We start from the raw sequence: 26,626 nt of genomic DNA, 5'->3' as shown, positions 1-26,626 counted from the left end.
AGCAGCATATTAAAAGGATCATACACCATGACCAATTATACACCTAGGATTATACACCTAGGATTTATCCCAGGTATGCAAGGATAGTTCAACATACAAAAGTCAATCAATCAACACACCATGTTAATAGAATGAAGGAGGAAAACAGATCATCTCAATTGATGCAGAAAAGCATTTGACAAAATCTAACACACTTGTGATGAAAACACTCAATAAACTAGGAATAGAAAGAAATTTCAACATGAAAAAAGCCTACAGCCAACATGAAAAACCTACAGTCAACGTCACACTGAATGGTGAAAGTCTGAAAGCTTTTCTCCTAAAACTAGTAACAAGACAAGGATGCCGACATTTTTTATTTTTATTTTTTGGCTGCACTGCACAGCTTGCGGGATCTTAGTTCCCCAACCAAGGATCAAACTTGGGCCCCGGCAGTGAAGGCCCTGCGTCCTGATCACTGGACTGCCAGGAAATTCCCAAGGATGCCCACTTTTTTTTTTTTGGCTGAGTCAGGTCTTAGTTGTGGCACGCGGGATGTTTTGCTGTGGCGCGTGGGCTCTGTAGTTCGCGGCACACGGGCTCTCTAGTCGAGGTGCATGGGCTCAGTAGTTGTGGTACGCAGGTTAGCTGCCCCGTGGCATGTGGGATCTTAGTTCCCCAACCAGGGATAGAACCCACGTCCCCTGCATTGGAAGGCAGATTCTTTACCACTGGACCACCAGAGAAGTCCCAAGGATGCCCACTTTTGCCACTTATATTCAATACAATATTTGGTAGTTCTAGCCAGGGTAATCAGGCAAGAAAAAGAAAAGGCATCCAGATTGGAAAGGGAGAAACAAAACTACCTCTATTCAGAGATGAACTCATCTCATACATAGAAAACTAAAGATTACACATACACACATTGTTAGAAAAAATGAATTTAGCAACGTTCCTGGATTCAAAATCAACAGGTCAATATCAGCTGCATTTCTGTACACTACCAGTGAACAACAATGAATCCAAAAAGGAAATTAAGGAAACAATTCCACTTACAGTAACAATGAAAAGAGTAAAATATCTAGGAATAAATTTAACCAAGGTGGCTGTTACAGACTGAATGTCTGTGTCCCCTCCGAATTCTTATATTGAAGCCCTAACCCCAGTGTGGCTAGAGAGTAAGGAACTAATTAAGGTTAAATGATGTCACAGGGTAGAGTCCTGATCTGACAGCATTAGTATCCTAAAAAGAAGAGAGCTCCCAGGACTCCCCTGGTGGTCCAGTGGTTAAGACTCCACGCTTTCACTGCTGAGGGGACAGGTTCAATTCCCGGTCGGGGAACTAAGATCCTGCAGGCTGTGTGGCGTGGCCAAAAAAAAAAAAAGAGAGAGAGCACCCTTGCTCTCTCTCCCCGTGCACTGAGAAAAGGCCACATGAGGACACAACAAGAAGGCTATGGAAGAGTCCTCATCAGAAACCAACTGAATTTTTTAAATGTTTGGTAGAATTCACCATGAAAAGTCATCCAGTTCAGAACTTTACTTTGTTGGGAGGTTCTGGATTACTGATTACTGCCAGACCTTGATCTGGGACTTCTGACCTCCAGAACTGTGAGAAAACTGAATTCTGTTGTTTCAAGTGACCCAGGCTACGATTTTGTTTTGGTTTTGTTTTTTCATCCTGAGCTGAAAAGTACAGAGGTGTAAAACTTGTACACCAAAAATTACAAAACACTGCTGAAAGAAGTTAAAGAAAACCTAAATAAATGGAAAGACATCTTGGGTTCCTGGACTGCAAGTCTTGCTATTGTAAAGATGACAATACTATTGTAAAGATGACAATACTACCCAAAGTGATCTAAAGATTCAATATAATCTCTATCAAAACCTCAGTAATTTTTTTTACAAATGGAAAAACCCATCCTAAAATTCATATGGGATCTCAAGGTCTTACTGAACCAAACTTAGGTCTGTTTGCCCAGGCTCAGTAAAACTAATCTACTGACACTGAGTTGTGGTGAAGGAAAGTGCAGGGTGCCAAGCAAGGAGTCCAGGGCAGCTAGTGCTCAAAACACCCGAACTCCCCAATGGGTTTTAGCAAAGCATTTTTAAAGGCCAGGTGAGGGAGGGAAGTCCCAGGGTATGTAATCAGCTTGTGCACAATTCTGATTGGTTGATGGTGAGGTAACAGGGTAGTGTCACAGGGGTTAGTTAACATTATTAATCCTTGGGCACCAGTAGGTCTGGGAGCTCTCTACTCATGGTCATCAAGTAGTTAATTTCTTCCATTTGGTAGTGGTTTTAGCAACTGTAAAACAACTCAAGAAATGTGCATCAGATACTTTTATCTAGGTACTTCAGGGAGGAGCTAAAGTAGAGGATATGGAGGAGGGATCTGTTCTGGGAAGGCCCATAGCGTCCTGCTCAGTTACACAGGGGCCCTGAATAGTCAAAACAATCTTGAAAAAGATCACAGTTGGAGAACTCACGTTTCCTGATTTCAAAAACTAACTACAGGGGGCTTCCCTGGTGGCGCAGTGGTCGAGAATCTGCCTGCCAATGCAGGGGACACGGGTTCGAGCCCTGGTCTGGGAAGATCCCACATGTTGCGGAGCAACGGGGCCCGTGAGCCACAACTACTGAGCCTGCACGTCTGGAGCCTGTGCTCCGCAACAAGAGAGGCCGCGATAGTGAGAGGCCCGCACACTGCAATGAAGAGTGGCCCCCACTTGCCACAACTGGAGAAAGCCCTTGCACAGAAACGAAGACCCAACACAGCCATAAATAAATAAATAAATAAATAAATTTTAAAACAGGGTGGGAAACAGGAGAAAAATACCAAGTAGGATTTATAGGAAATGAAGCTTGGTAGTAAGAGCTCCCCCCCAAAAAAAAACTTACTACAAAGCTACAGTAATCAAAACAGTGTGGTACTGGCATAAGGACAGACATTCAGACCAACAGAACAGAATTGAGGGACATCCCTGGTGGTACAGTGGATAAGACTCCATGTTCCCAATGCAGGGGGCCCGGGTTTGACCCCTTGTCAGAGAACTAGATACCACACGCATGCCGCAACTAAAGAGCCCGTGAGCCACAACTAAGGAGCCCTGGAGCTGCAACTAAGGAGCCCACGTGCTGCAACTAAGACCCAGTGCAACCAAATAAATAAACATAAAAAGGAACAGAATTGAGAGTCCAGAATTAATTAAACCCTCACATATATGTTCTATTATTTTTTAAAATTTTTATTGGAGTATAGTTGATTTACAATGTTGTGTTAGTTTCTGTTGTATAGCAAAGTGAATCAGTTATATGTATACCCACTCTTTTTTAGATTCTTTCCCCATATAGGCCATTACAGAGTACTGGGTAGAGTTCCCTGTGCTACACTGTAGGTCCTTATTAGTTATCTAGCTCTATTAATTTTTGACAAGGATGCCAGAATCATTCAATGGGAAAAAGCAGTCTTTTCGACAAATGGTCCTGTGAAAATTGTACATCCACATGCAATAGAATGAAGTTGGACCCTTACCCTATACCATTTTAAAAGAACTCAAAATGGAACAAAGAGCTAAGTTCAAGAGTTAAGACTATAAAAATTCTCAGAAGAAAACACAGGGCAAAACCTGCATGACCTTGGATTTGGCAATGCTTTCTCAAATATGACACTGAAAGCACAGGCAACAATAGAAAAAATAGATAAAATGGACTTCATGAATATTAAAAACTTTGTGCATCAAAGGACACAGTCAAGAGAGTAAAAAGACAACCAACTGAATGGGAAAAAATATCTGCAAATTATATATCTAGTAAGGGTTTAATATGTAGAATATATAACGAACTCCTTTAACTCAAAGACAAAGAGACAAACAACCCAACTCAGAATGTGTATAGCAACTTTATTCAGAACTGCCAAAATTTGGAAGCAATCAAAATGTCCTTCAAGAGGTGAATGGATAAACAAACTGTGCACATTCACACAACAAAATATTATTTGCTGCTAAAAAGAAATGAGCTATCAAAACACGATGAAATCTTAATTCCACATTACTAAACGAAAGAAGCCAATCTGAAAAGCTGCTGTATGATTCCAACCATACGACAGTCTTGAACGTCCAAACTATGAAGACAGTTAAAAAAAAAAAAAATCAGTACTTGCCAGGAATGGTGAAGGATTGAACAGACAGAGCACATAGGATCTGAGGCAGTGAAACTACTCTATATGATACTCTAATGGTGGATACATGTCATACATTGTTCAAACTCACAGAATGTACAACACCAAGAGTGACTCCGATGTAAACTGTGCCCTTTAGGTGATTATGGTGTGCCAACATAGGTTCATCAGTTATAACAAATGCCCGGCTCTGCTGGAGGATGTTGATAATGGGGGAGACTATGTGGGGAAGGGGGGGAGGAGTATACCTGAAATATCTGTCCTTCCTCTTAATTTTGCTGCAAACCTAACACTGCTCTTTAAAAAAAATTCTTTAAGGGATTTCCTTTGTGGTGCAGTGGTTAAGAATCCGCCTGTCAATGCGGGGTACACAGGTTCCAGCCCTCCAGGAAGATCCCACGTGCTGCAGAGCAACTAAGCCCGTGCAACACAACTACTGAGCCTGTGAGCCATGACTACTGAGGCCGTGTGCCACAACCACTGAAGCCCACAAGCCTAGAGCCTATGCTCCACAACAAAGAGAAGCCACCACAATGAGAAGCCCGTGCACTGCAATGAAGAGTAGCCCCTGCTCTCCATAACTAGAGAAAGCACGCGAGCAGCAATGAAGACCCAATACAGCCAAAAATAAATAAATAAATATATAAATAAATTTTTTTTAAAGAGGGGGTTAAAGAACTTTAGACATTCACCCAAAGATATACAAATGGCCAATAAAAACATTTAAAAATGCTCAACATCCTCAATCATGAGGAAAATGCAAATTGAAACCACCATGAGATACCAATTCACATCTACTAGAAAGGTTATAACTAAAAAAAAAAAAAAGGAAAATAATCGTTGGTGAGGATGTGGAAAAACTGGAATCCTTGTGCACTGCTGGTGGGAATGTAAGATGGTGCAGCCACTGTGGAAATCAGTCTGGCAGTTCCTCAAAGAGTTAAACACAGAGTTACCATGTGATCCAGCAATTCCACTTCTACATATATACCCCGAAAAACTGAAGATGGGGACTCAGGCAGATACCTGCATACCAACGCTCACAGCTGCATCACCCACAACAGCCAAAGGTGCAAACGACCCTAGCACCCATCAACAGATGGATAAACAAAAGGTGGTGTACACTAGGACATCCCTGGCGGTCCAGGGGTTAAGACTCCACACTCCCACTACAGGGTGCATGGGTTCGATCCCTGATCAGGAAACTAAGATACTGCATGCTGCAAGGCAAGGCCAAAAAAAAAAAGGTGGTGTAGACATATAAAAGAAAATTATTTATCCATAAAAATGATGTTCTGATACATGGTATGATGTACATGAACCTTGAAAATATTATGCTGAGTGAAATAAGCCAGATAAAAAAGGACAAATTTTATATGATTCATTTATGTGAAATATCTACAATAAGCAAATTCATTGACATAGAGAGTAGATTAGGGAGTACTTGGGGTTGGGGGCAGGAGAGCAGAGTGTTATTACTTCATGGCTACAGAATTTCTGTTTGAGTGATAAGTTTTGGAAATACAGTGATGATGACTGCAAAACATTTTGACTGTAATTAATGTCACTGAATTGTACACTTAAAAAGTACTATAATGGCAAATTTAATGTCATATATATTTTACCACAATAAAAAAAATTGATGAAGCAAAATTTTTAACTTTTTTAAAAAAGAAACTTTAAAATTAGGAATTTTGAATAAACAAAATTTAAAAGAAAACTCTAAGCTGAAAATTATTTGTCCCAGGCACAAAGGATTAATACACAGAATTCCTGCAATTTGACAAACATACTAAAACCTTATTAGATAATAGTCTATAGAGACATAAACAGTCAATAAATAAGTGAAAAAACCTTCAACTGCAAAAACAAAATTTTAAATACAAATTACTATGGTCTGAATGTTTGTGCCCCCCCACATTCCTATGTCAAAACCTACCGCCCCAGACTTGCCTGGTGGTGCAGTGGCTAAGAGTCTGCCTGCCAATGCAGGGGACACGGGTTCAAGCCCTGGTCAGGGAAGATACCACATGTCGCAAAGCAGCTAAGCTCGTGAGCCACAAATACGAAAGCCCGCACACCTAGAGCCCATGCTCCACAACAAGAGAAGGCACCACAACAAGAAGCCCACGTACTGCAACAAAGAGTAGCCCCCACTCACCACAACCAGAGAAAGCCTGCGTGCAGCAACAAAGACCCAACACAGCCAGAAAACAAAAACAAAAACAAAAACCTACCCCCACCCCAAGGTGATGGTGTGGGGAGGTGGGGCCTCTGGGAGGGGATTAGACCACCAGGGCAGAGCCCTCACAAATGGGACTGGTGCCCCTTCTGCCATGCAAGGAACAGCCTGTGACTCGTGAGAAGAGGGCCCTCACCCAACTAGCACTGATCTCAGACCTATAGCTTCCAGGACTGTGAGAAATAAATTTCTGTTGCTTATAAGCTCAGTTGTCTAGTATTTTGTTATACAACAGCCCAAATGGGACAAAGACACAAATCAAGCTGAGAACTTTTGCACCTATCAAACTGACAAGAATTTCTTTCTGCGTGTTGTTTCATGGACCCTCTGTTAGATATGGGCAAACAGTGTTCCAGAGAGCCCCCGAGTGAGACTAAGCATTTAACATGTGCCCTTACTGAACTTTTACAACAGCCAGAAGGGAAGCGCTCCTTTTAGAGGTGAGGACGCTGGGACTAACTGTGTAGTTGGCCCAAGATCACCACCCCTCCAGTCAGGGGCAGGGCTGGGGCTCTCCCCTTGGGCAGCGGGACCCCACAGCCTGGGTGTTGAAGCATGTGCCACTCAGAACCCCCTTTAACAATGCTCAGCAACCTCCACAACAGCCAAGGACACGTGTGGGCACTTGTGCAGACAGTACCCGCAGGAGTATAAACTAGCACAACCTTTCTGGAAAATAATTTGACAACATATATAGCCCTACAGATGGTTTTTCCTTATATATAGTACAACCCTGATCCTAATGGAATATATAACACAGAATACTGTATCTTAAGATCAGAATCTAAAATAAAGATGACTATATTGTACACCTGTACTTATAAAACATGGGCTACTGGATAGTTACTAAAACTTATGTTCATGAAGAGTTTCAAGGCAATGACCAAATAATGATAAAATTATGACATCATTATGACATTAGCAACTGGCCCATTAAAGGGGATGTGAGCACCTGGTTAGGGGTGGACTCACCCACTGGGAGAGAAGCCTCAGAAGGTTCACCACTAGGCCCCTGTTCCTGAAGGGCAGGTGCCAAAAACTCACTAAACTGAATTTCTTCATAATGGGATTATGGGATTCTTTTCTTCCTTAGACCTTACATCTGAATTTTAAATGGAAAAATGTTATATAAAAGCCAGTGTTTAAAGGGAATCAACCTGAACTGCCATGGTAATGATGAAGTGCTCCCACCGTTGCCCCCTGGGGACTGGGCCTGCCCTCTCTCTGAACTGCAACCAGAGTGGAATTGCCAGGTGGCTTCCCCAGGACCAGCAAGCACCCTGCTGTAAAGGCCCTCTTTCCAGGGGCCACATCTTTATCAGCCTGGCCCTGCTTTCACTCCAGCTGGATGGACCCCAGGTGAGTTTGGGGAGAAGACCCCCTGCTGATCCAGCCCCTACAAAGCAGGAAGACCCGAGACCCAGGTGTAGGGTACTAGTGGGGACCCTGGACAGAGTAGTTGCCAACTGCTTCCTTGAAACTCTCCTCACGCCAACGCAGGGGCCCAGGCAGTGCTCACAGGAAGGAAGCCAGAGAAGTAGGAAGAGGCAGCGTGAGCAGGGCGAGGAGCCCTGGCCACGGCCCTGTCTCCAGACACAGCTTCCCCAGATGCTCCAGACACTGCCTGGAGCCTTGGCCCAGGCCACTGTGACTCCACCAGCAACCACCCGGGGCTCAATGAGAAGTTGCCCATTCCACAGGTTCTGCCGATGCGACACCAGGGAGGCGCCTGCCAGACGGCCACCTACCCTTGAAGCCGGCTACTGAGCTCCCACAGTAGGCTGCCCAGCCTGACTGCTTAAAACTGTCCTAGTCATTCTTACTATTTTTCAAAAGATCCATATCTTAACTATTCACCTATTTTATCAGTAGGAAACAAAATCTCAATTAGGAAAGTGCCTGGGGTCAGATGGTCTTGGCCATCCTTCCACTCAACATCTAATAGGTCCCCACAGTGGACAAGGGCTGGGGGCAAAACCAGGCTGGACGCTGCCAGGTTTATAATTTTTGGTGCGCACTGAAACACTACAAAGCATATCTTTCCTTAGTTATCCAAATGATTATAAAAATAAACTACAAATCCAATATTTGCTGTTCAAGTTCCAGGGACTGTTAAAAAAGCATGACCTAGAACCAGTGTCAAGAAGGAAGCATCTCCAGCCAGCGTGCTCTCTGCTCGGCTCTGGCAAAGTGACCCATCTCTTTGTAAGGAGAGATTTTACACCGGGTGGTGGGGGGGCGCGGGGGGAGGGGGTGAGGCACAGGGCAGGGGGGATGAAAGGAGGCGGCGGGGGGTGGGAAGAACAGGAAGGAACGGGAGTCACTGGCACAGGGGGTCTCTGTCGCAAGCCGGGGACACAGAAGGCACATGACGTCCAAGTAAGGCTGCCTCCGGCAAGCGGGCAGGAGCAGAGGCCAAGACGCACCCCTCCACGTCCAGCAAGAACCCAGTGACCTGACACTGGAAGAAGCAAGGTCCCCAAGAGACAAAACAGAGCGAGAGAAAGGCGAGAGGCTGGACAAGAGCCATGGCTAAGAGTTGAGAGGAAGTGGCAGGACAGGAGTGAGGACCTCAGGGCCGGGGCTGGACCTGCCGAGCCAGGGCTGAGGACGTGAGCCAGGTGCTGCCAGAAGCAGTTCTGGGAGGGCAGGGAAACTGGGGTCACAGCTGGAGTCAGCGCGGGACAAGCCTCTGGAGATAAAGGGCTGAAGAAAGAACAGATGCGGAATCCAGAGGGCAGGGAGGCCACAGGAAGCCGCGGTGAGGAGGGTGCCCGAGCGCCCAGAGGAAGTCTGGGTGACAGGGAGTGGGGCGTGGGGGCAGATGCCCCAGAGAAACACTGGGGGGCCACTAGGCAAAGGGACTTAAGACCAATGGGAGGCACAGACTGGAGGGTCCCAAGAAAAAAACCTGGAACACAGGTGTCCAGAGGGTTAGAGACACAGATGCAAACCCAGGCAGGAGAGCAAAGAGAAGACATAGATGGAAACACCTGCTACCTCCCAAGAGAGGTCGGAGAAAGCGGCCCATCTGGACAAACGCGGCCAGGCAGAGAGAAGCCAGGGAAGAGCAGGAGCACAGACGCACGTCCTTTCCGGGCCGACCCCCACAGGCCTGGAAGGCTTGGACCCCAGAATGTCAGGAGACCAGAGCCCAGATGGGCTCCCCTTCACGGCCCTGCCCTGTGAGCCTCCGTGACAGCCGCCTCGGGCACCTGCTGGCCGCCTAGAGTCAGAGCCGCCTTGGGAAAAGAGAGAGAAGCCTGCAGCACACACATCAGCGTAAAGAATAATCTGGTAAGAAGTGGAGGTGTTCAATACTCACAGGAACAATAAGCCCTTGCCAAGTCAATAAATTAGCTTCATCAACCTGGATGTTACGGAAGTTTTTCATCCCACATTTGCGGATTTCTTCAAGCTCCTGTTGATTGACAAAGCATAAAGGGGTGTCAAATAGGGGAAAGCACCAGACGTTAGATCCCTCCTGACTCCCTCAAATTAAAACAAGTGCCGACACCGCCACCAAGGCCATATCAGAGCATGGCTGGATGCCCTGGCCTGGTTAAGAGGCCTGGAGCCGCGGTGGCCCCCTTGACCCGTACCCCAGACCAAGACAAGCACCCACATCGATGAACCCACAGCCCCAGTGGACCATCCCCTCCCCTATGGGCTGTCCCCACACAGCAGGAGCACAGGCCAGGTGCTGCAGACCTGACTCCTTCCAACCCAGATCTACGAAGCGCTGCCTCCATGTAAAAGTGAATGGAACTGGGGAAAAGAAGCAAACAAACACACAGTTTTCCACCCAACGCCAGAGTGCAGTTTCAGAAGGGCTCTCCCTCCACAGGGCACATGGCTGGGGCACGACAACCCACGCTGGGGCTGGAGTGGGTGTGCGGGAGGATGGAAACCTTCACTAAGCCTCGGTTTCCTCTGCTGCAAAAGATGGGCGTTGAGACCCAAAGATATAGACAAGGAGGGGGAACCATGCTATGAGCAAGAGAACGCCTTGCAAATACACAAGGGGTTGTTATCATACAAACGCCACTTCATCCAGAAAGCACGGCTGGCCAGGCGACATCAGGGCCCTGTCCCGTCTCTAGCCTAGAACTGTCTGTCACCTGTTTTTCAACCCTGCACTAGCCTGACATTTCCCACTGCTTCCCCGACAACTCGAGTGACCGTCCAACAGGCATTACGGCCCAAGCCACCCACTGCACAGCCACCCGCCCACCCGGGGTCCCCCATGCTCCTCCATCCTCAGAGCCTAGAGTGAGGTGCTCCCCCACCACGCCCCGACCCGGCTCTTGTCCACGACACAACAGTGTCCTCCGCATCTCCTGGATGCCTCTCTCTGCAACCCCACAGCACCACCCAGCCCAGCCCAGCCTCCTCTGCAGGGCCAACAGGATGGAGTCCCACAGCCCAGGCTTCCTCCTCGCTGGTCCAGCCCAAGCAGCCCTCTAGAACCAGGAAGCCCCTTCATGTTTGGTGCCATGGCGCAGGATGGCACAGAAGCTCTGAACCAGCACCCCCATCCTCTGCGCCCCACATTCCCATCAAACGGCCAGTGTACAAGGCACCTTGGGGGATACGAGATAAAGAAGGAGAAGAGTCCCAAGAAAGGGGGCTGAGCCAATGTTACAGGTGTGCCTGGCACGGGGCAGGATGAGGAGGACAGCACATCAAGTGACCACACAGAGGAGACAGTTGGGACACGCTGCTGCTTGGTGGCAGGGGCCAGGCTGAGTCTCTTCCCACAGGGAAGACTGCTGCTTGCCAGCCCTAGCTGCCCACCACAATCGTCGGCCTGGGCCCCAGGCCCAGAAACTCTGGTCTAGCAGGTGTGGGGTGGAGAGAAATGGGGATTTTTAGCAAGTTGCACAGTGAGAGGATGAGTTCCATTTCTAAGCAATGCTCAGCTTCCACGAGGAAGATGCTAGTGGCCATGGCCCCAGCAGTGGGGGAAGGGGTGGCCTGGCCCCTCTTCCTGAGCCGGGCAGGAAGGGAAGCATGGAACCTGAGAGACCACCCGACCTGCCAGCTGTCAGCTGGTCCTCCTACTAATGCCCAGGGCTCATCGGAAAGGCTCCCCTGGGGATTATGAAGCCTGGGCAGATTCAGGAAGGGGAAGAAACAAATCTCACACCCACAGTCCCACTCTGGCCCACTCCCCAAACAGAATGTAAGCTCCAAAAGAGGAGGCGCACAGCAGGGGTCAGGAAGCCCAGGAGCCCATGGTCACACACAAATACAATATCTGCTTAGTGATCCGGTGCGTGATCGGATGGGAAGCAGGGGATTGGAGAGGGGCGAGGCTCTGGGGTAAACAGGGATCTCTATGTGCTGTGACCTTCCGGCCCCTGGCTCAAGGCATTAAAGTAAGATTCTTGTCTAGAAACAGAAGAGACCACGTCCCGTAGCACTGAGTCCTACCAAGCTAAAAAATGTTTAAACCAAATACAGATGGGAAAAAATTCCAGATAGAATTGTGAAATTAGACAGTCAAAAAAGAAGAAACAGGGACTTCCCTGGTGGTCCAGTGGTTAAGACTCCATGCTACCACTGCAGGGGGCATGGGTTCAATCCCTGCTCGGGAAGATTCTGCATCCCGCATGCTGCGCAGCAAGGCCAAAAAATTTAAAAAAAAAAAAAAAGAGTAAGAAAGAAGAAACAACAGAAAATAGATTCAATATTCATAGGACAAAATAAATTTTAAAATAATCTATAAATATACTTTACAGCTTCAGAAATCCACACACTAATAACACAAGGTATGGGTAATAAACACAAGAAGGTACATTTCAAAGGAAATTACAAAAATGTGGCAGGTAGGACTGTCCACCATAACTTGGCAGTGAGAAACTGAAACTTGCTCAAGAAACAGGGAAGAGTGGACGTGTTGGCAGGGGTGTAGAGCGGGCAACTATCATGCTCTGATATCAAGAGACACGGAAACAAAGACGGGAGCTGCTCGTTGCGAGGAGGACAGAAACCCTGCCCCCCCCCCCCCCCAACCGGAGAAGACGGTGATGCTGTGACAGCAGAGCTGGGTGGCTTGGGAAACCCGGAGCACGGTTACCAGCTAAGCTCAAGTCACTTCGCTGTCAAGTGACGCTCAGCAAAGATGACGAGGCAGGCGCCTTTCCATAGTTCTAACCAACAAGAAGTGGGCAGAAATAAGAGAAACCAAGACAAACAAGCCAGCCATCCGGTCCTGTCATCTCCAGGGAATGCCAGGCAGCCCCTGGGAGTTTCTCAACAGGGCGGCGCTGAGCCCTGCCCACAAGATGCCAGGCCTGTGACACTGCTCCACCCAGCTTCCCAACACCCTCCAGAGCCGCAGCTGCTGAGAACCACTGACACTCTTGGGGGCCGGCACGCTGAAAGTCCTGAGATGCACAAGACAGTCCCGCAGACATGAACTGTTCAGCCTGAAATGCCAATCACGCCTCCACCGAGAACAAGCTGAAGAACGACTCAAGTCATTCAGAGAAGAGACAGGGGTTTCCCTGGTGGTGCAGTGGTTAAGAATCCACCTGCCAATGCAGGGGGCACGGGTTCGAACCCTGGTCTGGGAAGATCCCACATGCCGTGGAGCAACTAAGCCCATGAGCCACAACTACTGAACCTGTGCTCTAGAGCCCGCGAGACACAACTACTGAAGCCCGCGCGCCTAGAGCCTGTGCTCTGCGACAAGAGAAGCCACCACAATGAGAAGCCCGCGGACCACAACCAAGAGAAAGCCCACGTGCAGTAACAAAGACCCAATGCAGCCAAAAATAAATAAATTAAACAAATAAATTTATAGAAAAAAAAGAAAGAGACGGGTTCAGCTGAAGGCCTGACAAACCCTCCAGCATGACTGCAGCCTGTAACTGAAGATGAAGAACGGGGGAAGGAATGGCAAGGAGGCCACATCGATTCAGAGTTGGAACGTCTGACGGATGGTGGGAGAAAGAGGGGCCCAGCTCCAGAATGGAGTTGGGAAGACCAAAGCCAAGAACCACAGGGACTGACAAAACATGCCCCACAAAGGTCTGCGACAGTTCTGCAAGAGCAGTCGGTCAGCTGCTTCAGGCAGATGGGACAATGCTGACAGGCCAAGAGAGACACCGGGGAAGGAGAACCAGACACTCATACCTCCCCCTCCTGGTGGGGAGGGGGCTTCCTGGCAGGGTGACTGGCGAGGGAGAGAGAGGGCTGCACTCCTCAAAGCCCAGAGGGGGACCTCAGCACGTCACCGACACTCCAGGCCAAAGCGTGGCATCGGGCACAGGCGACCACTGCCTGACAGCCCCGTGGGCACCAGCAGGGGACACGGCCCGGCCCCAGCAGGAGACTCGCTGGTCCCTGAGCAGAGACGGGGAGCAGGACACATTATACACAGCACGCCCTCATCTCACAATGCAGTGTACACATCTGAACTGGGGAAGAATTAACGAAGTCTCTATTTCTTTCCTTCTTTGATATTCGACTGTTTACAATCTCCCTGGGTAATCCTCACACACTGAGAAGCCCTCAGGAGCCAGTGGTTCCTAATCAGTGTGAGGCCATGGTCCTCTTTAAGAAATCCAAACATACTATGTGTAAAACAGATAACCAACAAGGACCTACTGTATAACACAGGGAACTATACTCAGTATTTTATAAAAACCTATAAGAGAAGGGCTTCCCTGGTGGCGCAGTGGTTCAGTCCGCCTGTCGATGCAGGGGACGTGGGTTTGTGCCCCGGTCCGGGAGGATCCCACATGCCGCGGAGCATCTGGGCCCGTGAGCCATGGCCGCTGAGCCTGCGCGTCCGGAGCCTGTGCTCCGCAACGGTAGAGCCGCAATGGTGAGAGGCCTGTGTACCGCCAAAAAAAAAAAAAACCTATAAGAGAAAAGAATCTGAAAAAGAACATATATATATGTGTATATATAACTACATCACTGTGCTGTACACCTGAAACACAATACGGTAAATCAACCATACTTCAACAACAAAAAAGAAAAATGAAATCCAGACAGACGTACAAAGAAAAAATCAGCTGAGTCACGGCTGCTAGATGTCAAATCAATGCTATGGACGGCAAGTGTCAAGGTAGGAGACGCTGGTACAGTTTTTAAACGCATATTTAATATCATGGTGTAATTTCCTATTTGCTAAATGGAAAAAGGCACAATGCGCCCCTAAAGAACTACAGAAAGTAAAGCTGAAGGTCTTCCTGGCTGTTGAAGCTGGGTTAAGAGAGCGGAGCTGCTCTGGGGACCTGCGGGGGTGTGGAGGGGGGCCTACAGCAGAGGCCAACAGCTTCACGGGAGAGGCTGACACCAGCCCTGAGGGAGCGGGAGGATGGACCCTGGGGTGGAGAGGAGAATAGGTGTCCTCGTGGGAGACAGGCAGAGCTGTAGAAGGAAGGAACTCCCCGGGTGGTTAGGGAAGCAACAGGAACAGAGCTTGGCTTGAAAGGCTACTAATTCTGGGGACTCGGCCAGGGTGTGGGTCCCAGGCGCAGGGGGGAGTGAGGGGGGCCTGACTCCCGTGGACCCACAGACAGAACCTCCAGAGAGCACCAGGCACCTGGGCCAGGGGTCCCAGGCCACAGTGAGGGGCACCCCTCCTTGAGAACAAACCAGGCTTCCAGCAAAGAAGAGACCAAGTCCCTGACTCAGTGTCACTTCCACATCTGCAAACAAGCTCCTACCAGAGCAAAGGCCTCCCACCGGGCCAGGCACACATAAGCAAAGCGAGGAGTCCCTCTGACAGCAACAAGTCTGCGCCGACAGAAACCCGGAAACTGGTCTGAACTTTTTCTTAGAAGGTGCATGCTGTCTGTGACTTATATTGCTTATTCTACTGTTGAACCTTCTCTGCTGAACCTTCCTATGGGCGATAAAAGCAGAATATTTCAATCCCCAACCATTCTCTTCAACATTTATTTTATATATAATACACAAAAACAATATTTTGATTTGGCAGGTGGTTGCTTCAACAAATCATCAGTGGACCAGGAAGAGCAGAGGACTCTGGAGTCAGGCCCAGGCCCAGCCCCACCCTTCACACCACCTAAAGTTCAAGTCTAGGAGTCTAGTCTTATGGTAGGAAGCTTACTCCACAGGGCCCTGCTGAGAATTACAAGAAACGCTGGATGGTGCTGAAGCTGGCAGAAGGTACTCAATTAGGGTTCGGTTCATTCCCCTCCACAACGGTGTCACCACACTTCTTAAAATCTAAGAGTGTCAGGGCACCAACGTACATACTCTATCTGTTCTATATAACAGGACATACACATGATATGACATTGGTGTTGACAGCCTATGAACAGAGCTCACGGGGGCCTTAAATGAGAAATGAAGATGTTTACGGTTGTTAGCACAAAGCTTTCAGAAATGACCTGATCCAATTAAAAAGAAAAAGACAAAGAAGCATAAGACAAGGGCCTGCCAATGGCGCATCACACTCCCCTCCACAGGGCATTGTCACCTTCAAAATCCCAACAAAGCAGAACAGGAGGAGGCATGCTAGGGAAGATGCGGGCCTTTGTGCAAGAGGCGCACACCCCACCCAGCCACGTGAACAGCAGGAGCCAGGCCCCGAGTGAGAAGCAGAGACCAGAGCCTCACGATGCCCCTGAGGGGGGGCCAGGCTGACCCGTCAGCTTTATTTGACAGGAAGGAAGGCTGGAGAGAGGCTGAGAGGGGCCCAGTCACAGACAGACCTTAGACAGGGCAGAGCCAGGACTAGAGCCTGAGCCAGAGCCGTTGGTCCATGGATGTCCAGCCACAGAGCGGTGGGCAAGGGGGGCGGGGGCTCCCATTCCCTGGTCAGGATCCTGGGGGGCCTGACGGCCCTGGAACTGCACTTTCCCAGACCCTCGATGACAAAAGGACGAACACACGCAGCCTTCACCTGAGCCTTCCATTTACGACGAGTCACCCCACGACTGTTTCTTCTGTCCAGGAACACTTCCAGGCAAAATGAAACCTGGCAGGTAGAGCCTGACATTCAAGGGAAAGTACGAGATCCCTGTCAAATACCAGCTACGCAACTGGTGGGACGTTATTAATTTGAAAGAGCTACTTCCTGCCTGTGGGACTGTATCAAAGTGACTAATTTTGACAGAAATGCACTTTCCAAGCTCGCACAAAGGAACCAGTGGCAATGACATTCAATTATGACCTTAATGTAATTCAATACACTGTAAATCTAAACATAAGGCTTCAAAGCTCCAGGACATGAGTCTCTTATTTCAGTGACTGCTCAGCCAAGGGGCCCCCACCACCACATCTCCACAGCAAGCCAGTGGTGTGCCAGCTATGTCACACACAGTTACTGCCACGATGGACACACTCAGCAATGGTCCTCACTCTTCGAGGGAGTGTTCACTGTCCCTTTGGAGAAATCAGGACACTGAGGCTCAGGGCGAGGACACAGATGAGCCCGCGGCAGAGATGAGGATCTGAACCAGGTCTTGGAGAACTCAACCACAGCACGTTGCTCCAGGGAGCAGGCCACCCGTGCACGGTTGCAGGGGACACTCAGCGCTGCCCACATGCTCTGGCCCACTCTGCACGGTGGCCTCACTCTGGGATGCACGTGTGCCTCCAACTGAACAGGGGTGGGCCTGGCACTCTGACCTGCATCACACACTCTGGAGTTCAGTATCCCAGGATGGAGACAGGGACAGTCATGTGGACCACGCAGCGGATCCACCTGTAAAGTGGCTTTCCTGTGCTGAGTTTCCCAATGACTGGCACGAGGGGCGGGCGGGCGCACACATTTACAGACCATCTCAGGAAGGGCTCAGGGGCCATCTGACTTCGGAGCTACAGCCACTGCCCAGCCTGCTCAGACAGGGAGCACCAGCAGAAGCATTGGACCTGATGCCAGTCCCTGCTTTGGCTGCACAGGCGTCCACTGGGCCAGGGGCTGTCCGGCACACTTTGCCAAACTTGCTAGTGAAAAGCAGAAACAAAATCTGGCAAGATAAGGAGTACGGAAAACTCCAACTGATACAGGCCTGGAACTGTTCAAAACAGCACAAACCCCACTACCACCTAATCTGAGACGAACTTTACTCTCCATCCCGTCCCTTCTTATGAGCAGCCGTGTGAAAAGCAGGAGAGAAACCCTGAGAGCAGGGGCGCCTGGCTGGCCCCACCCGTGGGTGGTGGCCCGTGGGTGGTGGCCGTGGGTGGTGGCCGGGCCTCAGCCTTCTGCCTGTCAGGGCCCTGCGGCCAAGGCCTGGAGGACCTGGAGCAGGAGACCAAAGGCACAGCGTCCTTGATGGGACCGCCAGCCCAGCTCAGCGGCCTCATTGGTCCACACACTCAGCACAGGAAGAGAAAACACACGGGTGAGATTCTGAAACACTGATTTTGAATTCAAGAGCTGTGTAATTTTGCTGGAAAAAGTAAACATCTTTAAAAAAAGACACGTTCGCACAGCTGTCTCAGGAAACCTCTCACTAACCCTAAGGAACAGGTGACTTCAAGACGCGGGAGGGTGTGTGGAGAGGGGGGCTTCCTCTCCTCCCTGCCCCATCCCACGACCCCCGAGGGCAGCACCATCTCCTCCAAACCCTCCCTCCCGCCAGGCCACTCTCCTGGCTCCCGTGCTGACACCCACACTTAGTACATGCCAGGCGCTCTTCTGAGCACTTGATATGTAGTAACTCAATCTTCACACAGATGACATGACTAATGCACAGAGAGGTTAAGCAACTTGCGTGGGTTTACTCAGCTAAGACGCGGCGGGTCAGGTCACACACTCCAGCTCCTGAGCTCTTAATCGCTCAGCAGTATTCCACTCTCAATAGCTCTGCCCTGAATGGAAGACCCTTCCCTCCCCCTTTCTCCTGGGCGAGGGTTAGGCTCACCCAAGCCCTCGAGAACACATAGAACGAGTCTGGACAGGAGACACATGCCGGCAGAGCCCTCACCAGCGAGCGGCCGCTTCTGGACGCTGCACCTGGGGCTCCATTGGATCCTCAACTGAAAGGCACAGCATCTCTCTGCCACCTGTCCTGAAACCCACCTGCACTGGCCTCGTGAGGCCCCTTGTGGAGAGGCAGCTCTGCCAGCGGCCGAGCCGAGGGAGGGAGGGCTTGTCCTGGAGGGCCAGGCGCGCTGGGCACGCTGAGGAGGGTAAAACCAGGTCAGTCCCCAGTGCTTCTGGAAAGCGCCACAGGGGTGGCCTCCCTAAAATTCAAGGAGGGGACCAAGCAAGGTCAGAAGCACATGGCCAGGGGTTACTACATCTGTTCTGAAGGATGAAAGCTCCTCACCCTCACCAGCTGCCCAATAAGCTACCAAAGCCCTGCTCAGAGTGAAGGGCCAGACCAAGTTCGGCCTTCTCCCGCCAGAGGGGCTTACCCGCCCCATCTCACTCCTCAGCTGGCAGGCGTCCAGCACACACGGGCAGCCCAGGACCTTCGTTGTTCTCCCTCCTTCAGCTCTTTGAGGGCACAGCCCAGAGGAGACCCCCCGGAGCTGAATCAAGGAGTCGCCCTGGTGCAGAGAGACGAGCTGGGTGGCCCCCAGAGGCCGGGGAGTGCAGAGCTCACAGGCCCAGGGGATCCCAGGGCAAGCGGGGGAGATGAGACTGACGAGCCCAACCCCGGACAGGACACGCTGAGGAGTGCGGGTCCTGCCCTACCGAACCTGGATCCGGTTTCTGGGGGCAAGGCCTGGGCGTGAGCACTTCTCTCCAACGCACTGCTGCTTAGGGATGACGTGGGAGTGAGGAGTTGACTGGGGGCGAGCACAAAGAACCCACTGAGCGATCCCAGGCAGGTGTCCACCACAACAGGGACAGCCTGCATGAAGGGCATGGCAGTGGAGATGCAGAAAAGACAGGCAGAGAAGGGAGATAAAGGCCTAGTTCAGCAGAATCTGGCAAGTGGCTCAATGTGGAAGGAAGGGGTGAGGCAGGTTCCCCCAGGTTCTTCCTTGGTGATGGAGTAGACAAGTGGTCCATTAACTAAGGGAGGCAAGACAGACGTGGGGGCACAGGCGGGGCTCAGACCTAGAGGTCTGCAGGTCTGGAGCCATTCAAAGGAAACTCCTGAGGGCGGGGGTGGGGTGGGGGGGGACGACGACCAGAGTCCAGGCCCAGGAGGGATGGATTTAATTCCCAACTTACTGTTTCTAAGATTTAATTCCCAACTTACTGTTGCATCAAAGAAAAAAGAAGTTATCTCTTGAACATTTAGTGATACTTTCCAAGAGTGAGAATACTTTCAAGTGACCTGATGTAATAAAACACTAAATCAACAGCCTCAACTTAGAGTTGTAGCAAAATCAGAATAGGTCTAAGTACCCTGAGACAAGTGTTTTTGTTCTCGTGTACACCTCAAGAAAAGGTTCCAATATTGCAATAATGAGCATACTCTCATTTTTTTGTTTTTTTTTTTTTCCTGCGGTACGCAGGCCTTTCACTGTTGTGGCCTCTCCCACTGCGGAGCACAGGCTCCGGACACGCAGGCTCAGCGGCCATGGCTCACGGGCCTAGCCGCTCTGCAGCATGTGGGATCTTCCCGGACCAGGACACGAACCTGTGTCCCCCTGCATCGGCAGGTGGACTCTCAACCACTGCACCACCAGGGAAGCCCCTGAGCACACTCTCTTTCCCAGGGCCTGTCCCAATTATCTCTTAAGAGAAAAACATTTACAAAGAATATCATTAAGGGAGGCTAAAATAGTCCCAACTCACTGCGATACATGAATTTAGGGTAAAAAATGCTGTGCTTTCCTCGCGTCCCAAAAACCCAGTGGATTCAGAACACTGACACCATCTGTAAAACTCCCCTCACACACAACACACCCACCAGACACACTCACCGCTCCTTGTGTTCATTACCCAACCTCAGGGAGTACTACACCTGCACTCAAGAGCAAACTAGTTCACTGCTTAGTACAATGAATTCCAAGGAATGAACTGTTATTTAGCAACTCCTCCTACTCATTCACATGCGATTATGGGCTGAAAGTACACCAATATGGAGCTCTGAGTGAGCAGTATTTAAATAGCATTAACAGGTTGCTACAAATCTCAAGAGTTATGCCATAATAACTAATAAAATGTCACTCCTTTTTTAAATCTACAAATTTCCCCACTGAGAAAAGCCCTTCTGGGAAGATACCCAGCTGGAGGGCCCTTCCAAGAGATGTGTGCAATTGAGAGGCTAAAAAGAAATGAACAGACTGCAATCAATTTCCCTCAGCCACACCTACAGGTTTCACTTTTGTAGCTATTTCCCCTCCTGACTGAAGCAAGGGCTACAATCTGGTGGTTGCCATCAATGCTGAATTAGCTGCTTGCAAATTAAAATGTATTTAATGTTTTATTAACATTGTAATTTCCAAAAAGTGTTCTGAAAAAGGCTAATCCTTTTGGCAATTGCTTTTTAAATTAAAGACTTTATCATATTCACTTTGCCTAAAAATAACTTCTCAGCCTGATATATGCAAATCACTCTACTTTTAATAATGTATTTTACACTATCTGCAGATAGTCCATTGTTACAAAGAAATCTTTGACTCCAAGTGTCTCAGAAAATGGTTTTTGAGGAAATTTCCAGTTCTTTAAGACGTAATCCATTTGATTATTCAACATGTTTATTTTTCACCACTGAAAATCCCTTTCATTATCCAGCCCATGTACTGATCAACCTGATTCAATAAACTTTTTTTTTAAATTAACCAGGCCTAAACACTGACTCTCAGAGCCAATGATTACGATCTGGTAACGAGCATCCCCTACTAAACTGAAATAACGTCCAGCCAAGAGTCAGGAATCAACATACTCCTCCATGCATCCTTGGAATAAGAAAGGAGGCCATGTGACAAGGGGCGTGGAACTTGGGATATGGAGCCAGGGAAATGTAGCATCTCATCTCTCCCCAGGATGGTCCTCTAAGCCTCACAACCTTCTCGTTGGTAAAATAAAGATGACAACACACTACCTTTAAGAGTTATTGAGGGCTTCCCTGGTGGCACAGTGGTTGAGAGTCTGCCTGCCAATGCAGGGGACACGGGTTCAAGCCCTGGTCTGGGAAGATTCCACATGCCACAGAGCAACTAGGCCCATGAGCCACAACTACTGAGCCTGCGCATCTGGAGCTTGTGCTCCGCAACAAGAGAGGCTGCGACGGTGAGAGGCCCGCGCACCGCGATGAAGAGTGGCCCCCCCCGTCGCCGCAACTAGAGAAAACCCACGCACAGAAAAGAAGACCCAGCACAGCCCAAAATAAATAAATAAATAAAAATTTTTTAAAAAAAGTTATTGAAAACATAAAAAAGCCTTACGTAAACGACCTAGCACATAACAAGTACTCAGTTAATGTTACATATTTTTTCCTAAGCTCTAATTTTTTTGAAACACAAAAATAATTGAAAAACCATAGTAACTCCCCTCTCAGATCCCTGGGAGCCCCAAACTGGGTCAACTGGCCTAGACTAAGGGATACCAAGATGAATTAGGTCAAGATCCTTGCCCTTGAGGAACTCAGACCCTGGTAGGAAAGGCAAGTCTAACACAAATCCAATTATGACAAGTGCTCAAAGAGAAACATAAAAAAAGTGCTGTGGTCACACAAAGGTGGAAACGACTCATTCTGATGGGGGAGGCGAGGCCTCAGAGTAGCTGGCCTCGGAGTTGAACCCAGGACTTCCCTGGAAGGGGATGAAAGGCGAGGGGAAGGCAGCTTTTCTCAGGGAGAGCAAACAGCGTGTGCAAAGGCCACCTAAGGGCCGAGGGCTCTCGGGTCAGACAGAACTAGTCACATCACAGCTCACTCTCTCCCTAGCTAGAAAACTGGGGCAAGTCAGCGATTCTCCCTGCATTCCATTTTCTCACCTACAAAATGGGAATAATAGGGTCTACTTCACACGGAGGATTACACACCATCATGAACATGAAGTACGGAGCTGCACAAAGTCAAGGCTGAGGAAAACGGCAGCTACGGTGATTAGGTACAAGAGTGATGGCGAACCAAGGAGCAGGAGGTGTGGCTGAACAGATTACTTTCCAGCAGCCTAAGGGTCTTGCTGCCAGGAAGTTAGGATTAACTTCCGAGGACAATAAAATCACGGAGGTTAGGACAGGAGCATGAAAGGATTAAATATCTGCTTTAGAAAAAGAACTGTGGTGACCAAGAAGGCGAGTCAGAGAAGAAGAGAACTCAGAAAGGCACCTGAGAAGTGAGGGTATGGATTCAAGTAATCTCAGTAAGATTAGAGAAGAAGTCAGGAACTCAAGAAACCTTTAAAGTAAAATCCGAAAGGCATCAAGGATGACTGCCTCTGGGAAGTAGAGCTGGGAAATAAATGAATAACAGTCTTCCCATCCGGACGACTGTGTGGACGGTGGTGTCACTGACAGAGAAGAGAGAAGTCTGGACTCTGCTGACTCTTCTTTTGTGCCCACTTCCAATCCAGTCTTATGAAGTTCAATGTCGTGTCTAGTCCTTAGGGAACAAAAGAAAGGAAATGTTCCCAGGGAGGGAGGGCCCGGAGGCTGGGACTCCAAACTCAACGTCTGGCTCTCAGGAGCACTGCTCTGCCCAGGAGGAACCCCAGCCCTTTATCTCCCCCCGGGAAGCCAGCTCCTGGGCCCTTTTGATTTTAGGCCCGGTGCAGCCCAGCAGCATCACCGGCAGGGCGGCCGACTCGCAAACCTAGGCGAGAACGGCTCTGGGGGACGCCGGCAAACACACTCGAGAAAGGACTGGGCCCCGGTGGCATCTGTGCTCCTCACCCGGGGAGCCAGCGAGCAAGAATGCACCCCGCCGCGTTCAAGATACAAAGTACCAAGTTATTTTTATAAACTTTGGTCAGTTTTGACTCCCACCCCCACCCCCAAAATGGCACTTTGCTCCAGCAGGGCCCGGAGCGCGGATGACGAGGACGGGGCAGGAGGCCCGCGCCGCGGCCGGCCGCCCCCCGCCCTCCGCCCTCCCGCTCTCCTGCAGCCCGGGGCCGAACTTGCCGCTGTGTGACTCTGCAGTCGCAGCGACAGTCTTGCCGGCCCCCGCGCACCCCGATCGCCCGCGGCAGCCCCGCCTAACTTTCGCCCGCCGGCCCCCGCCCCGAGCCCCCCACCCGCCCGGCCCGACGGCTTCCAGCCCGGTGCGCTATGGCCCAGGGCGGAGTAGCTCCGCGGCGCGGGCTCGGCGCTCGGGCCTCACGCAGCCGGCCGGTGGGCCTCCCGCTGCCTCCGCCGCCGCGCGGAGAGAGCTCACGGGCCGGGCGGGGCAGCCGGACGGGCGGCGAAGGGCCGGGGCGGCGCGGCCTGGCGCTCCCTCCTGGGCTGCGGCCTAGCGGCCTCCTTAGCTCCCTCATCGCACGGCCCTGGGCGGCGGCGCCACGCGGGGCGGGGGACGGCGGCGGCGCCCCGAGGGGTCCGGGCGGCCGCGCGGCCCCGGCCGCCGCCGCTCCCCGGCCGCCCGCCGGTGCCGGAGAATGGTCTTTACCTTCATCAGCCTCCTGCTGGCCGCCATCTTGGCTCTGGTACTGCTGCTGGCCCAGAATGCATCGCGGCGGCCGGCGCCAGAGCCCCCGCACTTCCTGGAGCGGGGGAGGGGCGGCGGCGCGGGCGGGCAAGGCGCCTACTGTGTGCGGGCGCGGTGTGGGCACGGCGCCGGCGGCCTGGGAGCGCCGGGGCGCAGGGATCGGCGGGGACCCTGCCTTTGCGGGGCGCCCAGTGCGGTGGCACATAGTAGGTACACAGTGATACTGGCCGCGGGAGATGGGTTAAGGGGCAGGATTATTTCAGGCACCAATCAGCGCCGAGGTGATGGGAAAGTGACTGTGGGAACCTGCTTCTCATGGGCGGGGGTCAGGGAGCCTCACTGAGGAAACAGTGTAATAACCAACACTCACCACGGAACAGCCCCATTTCTCAGGAAACAGAAGCATAGTGGAGGCCAAGGGTTTGCCCAAGGTCATGCAACCCGCAAGGAGCAGAGTCCGATTCTGTTCCAGACGGTGCTGCTGGCTCCACAGCCACCACTGGGACCTGAAGGGTGGGGAGGAGCAGCTCTGAGGATGGAAGGGCAAGCCCATGGTCAGATGCATGTGTGTAAGGAGAAGACTCTGGTTGGAGAATGGAGGATGAGGTAGGTAGGGGTAAGAAGGGGAGCAGGGCCGTGTACAAGCTGTTTGTAGCCATCCAGGCAAAGAGGTGATGGTGGTTTGGACCTCGGTGGCAGTGCAGGCAAAGTGGAGGGTGCAGCTTCAGATCATTCAGGCCTTGTGAAGGAGTTTTTCTCCATTCTAAGAGCAGTTGGTTTCCCACTAGAAGACAGAGGAAAAGAGCACTGGAGATGGATAGCCTGGAATAGAGCCGGCCTCCCACCCAGAGACCTGAACGCCCAGGCTTAACACGGGGAGAGAGTGGGGAAGAAACTAGATGATAAGCCTCATGCAATGAGGACGGTGCCTGTCCTTTATCTCCCCCCAGGGCTGGCACACAGTGGGTGCTCCTAAACATTTGGCAAATGTGGGACTTCCCTGGCGGTCCAGTGGTTAAGACTCCCCGTTTCCACTGCAGGGGGCACGGGTTCGATCCCTGGTTGGGGAACTAAGATCCCGCATGCTGCACAGCATGGCCAAAAACATAAAACAAAACAAAAAACAACAAGGGACTTCCCTGGTGGCACAGTGGTGAGGACTCCACGCTCCCAATGCAGGGGACCCCGGTTCAATCCATGGTGAGGGAAGTAGATCCCACATGCATGCCACAACTAAGGAGCCCACATGCTGCAACTAAGACCTGGCGTAACCAAATAAATAAAAACAACAACAAGACACATTTGGCAAATGTATGAGGGACTCCATCAGTTACTCCTTAGAACCGCAGGGGACCTGGGAGCCTGGCCTGGGAAATGACTCTATGGTCCTCCTGTGCACTGGGTCTGGTGCTTAGTGGGTCCAGGTAAATGAAAGAACACAGTTCTATTGGGAACTGCTTCCTCAGAGGGAAGGGGACCCTGCCCTGAAGAAATCCCAGGCCAGCTGAGGAAGTGCAGTGCATACCCTTCACCTTGATGTGCTAAACCAGGAATAGAGGGGTGGGATTGGAAGAGGCTGAGTGCCAAGAACTAACCTTTGCTGCAGCATCTCCTGTATCCTCACGCCCATGGCAAGATGGCTCCCTGGAACCCACTTTGCAAGTGGGCACAGGCCCTGGAAAGCAGAAGGCCATAAACAAGCACACAGTCCCGGTGGGAAAGCCACCTGGATTTTGGGACCCTTCTCTGGGTCTTAAACCTTCCTTATTCCGTATAGCAGTCCTGGCTTCTGGTCACACCAGCTCCCCTCCACTCAGCCATCCTGTTCATCCAGACCTGACCTTTCTGTGCTACCTCCCCAAGCCTCCCATCAAGAGTGACCTCTTCGGGACTTCCCTGGTGGCGCAGTGGTTAAGAATCCGCCTGTCCATGCAGGGGACATGGGTTCGAGCCCTGATCCAGGAAGATCCCACATTCTGCAGAGCAACTAAGCCCATGTGCCACAACTACTGAAGCCCAGGTGCCTAGAGCCTGTGCTCCTCAACAAGAGAAGCCACCACAATGAGAAGCCGGTGCACTGTAACGAAGAGTAGCCCCTGCTCACCGCAACTAGAGAAAGCCCGCGCACTGCAATGAAGATCCAATGCAGCCAAAAATATAATTAATTAATTTTTTTAAAAAAGAGTGACCTCTTCCTCCTCTCCCTCCTCCTTCTGGGTTCCAGGCCTTTCTGCTCAAACTCACCACCTGCTGCTCCTTTCTCCAGTCAGCACAGGTGCTGGGTGCTCACCTCTAGGTTCAGGGAGGAGATACAGGTCCCTGCCCTCAAGGGGCTTGTTACAACCTGGGGAGGCACCAAGGAAAATGACAGAGGTGTGAGGGTTTGTTGAGGCACGCAGGCTCAGACAGGGGCCCTTCAGAGGACAGGGAAGGGGGCAGGAACGGGAGGAGGCATTGCAGCAAGAAGGAAGTGCCTCTGGCAAGGCAGGGTCTTGGCAATGGCATTCACACTCCATAGGGCCGAAGGAGCGCCGGGCCCTGGGCCGGACATTTACACCCTCCACTGAGCTCATTGGCACCACAGGGCCGTGCGCTTAGATGTTCTGTCTTACAGGGGAGGAAGCTGAGACTCTGAGAGAAGTAGCTTGCCCTGCCTCGCCCAGCTGGGAAGAGGGCTCCAGGAGTAGACCCAGATGTGGTTCATGTGGTGAGGCTCTGCCTTGACCTCCC

The 26,626-nt window shown here is 50.8% G+C and overlaps 1 protein-coding gene across 3 annotated transcripts in view; it reads right to left on the bottom strand.

Annotated features, from left to right (window-relative positions):
- The window catches only part of UBE2L3 (ubiquitin conjugating enzyme E2 L3), a 44,094-nt gene extending 20,147 nt beyond the window's left edge, over positions 1-23,947 (bottom strand). Inside the window, exons 1-2 of one of the 3 annotated variants that reach the window (XM_067016136.1) lie at positions 23,858-23,947; positions 9,727-9,822 (exon numbers count right to left, since the gene is read on the bottom strand). In XM_067016136.1, coding sequence (XP_066872237.1) covers positions 9,727-9,822; positions 23,858-23,884 — 123 coding nt within the window. In that variant the 5' untranslated portion in view covers positions 23,885-23,947. Of the gene's footprint in view, positions 1-9,726; positions 9,823-22,648; positions 22,664-23,857 lie in introns of those variants that run through there. The other 2 variants (XM_067016137.1, XM_067016138.1) reach the window with 2 other exon arrangements.
- Between the last annotated feature and the right edge of the window lie 2,679 nt (positions 23,948-26,626).

The sequence above is a fragment of the Kogia breviceps genome, chromosome 15 (genome assembly GCF_026419965.1).
Source record: "Kogia breviceps isolate mKogBre1 chromosome 15, mKogBre1 haplotype 1, whole genome shotgun sequence".
Taxonomy (NCBI): domain Eukaryota; kingdom Metazoa; phylum Chordata; class Mammalia; order Artiodactyla; family Physeteridae; genus Kogia; species Kogia breviceps.
The sequence above is the reverse complement of the archived record's forward strand: the minus strand, read 5'-3'. Positions and strand labels throughout refer to the sequence as shown.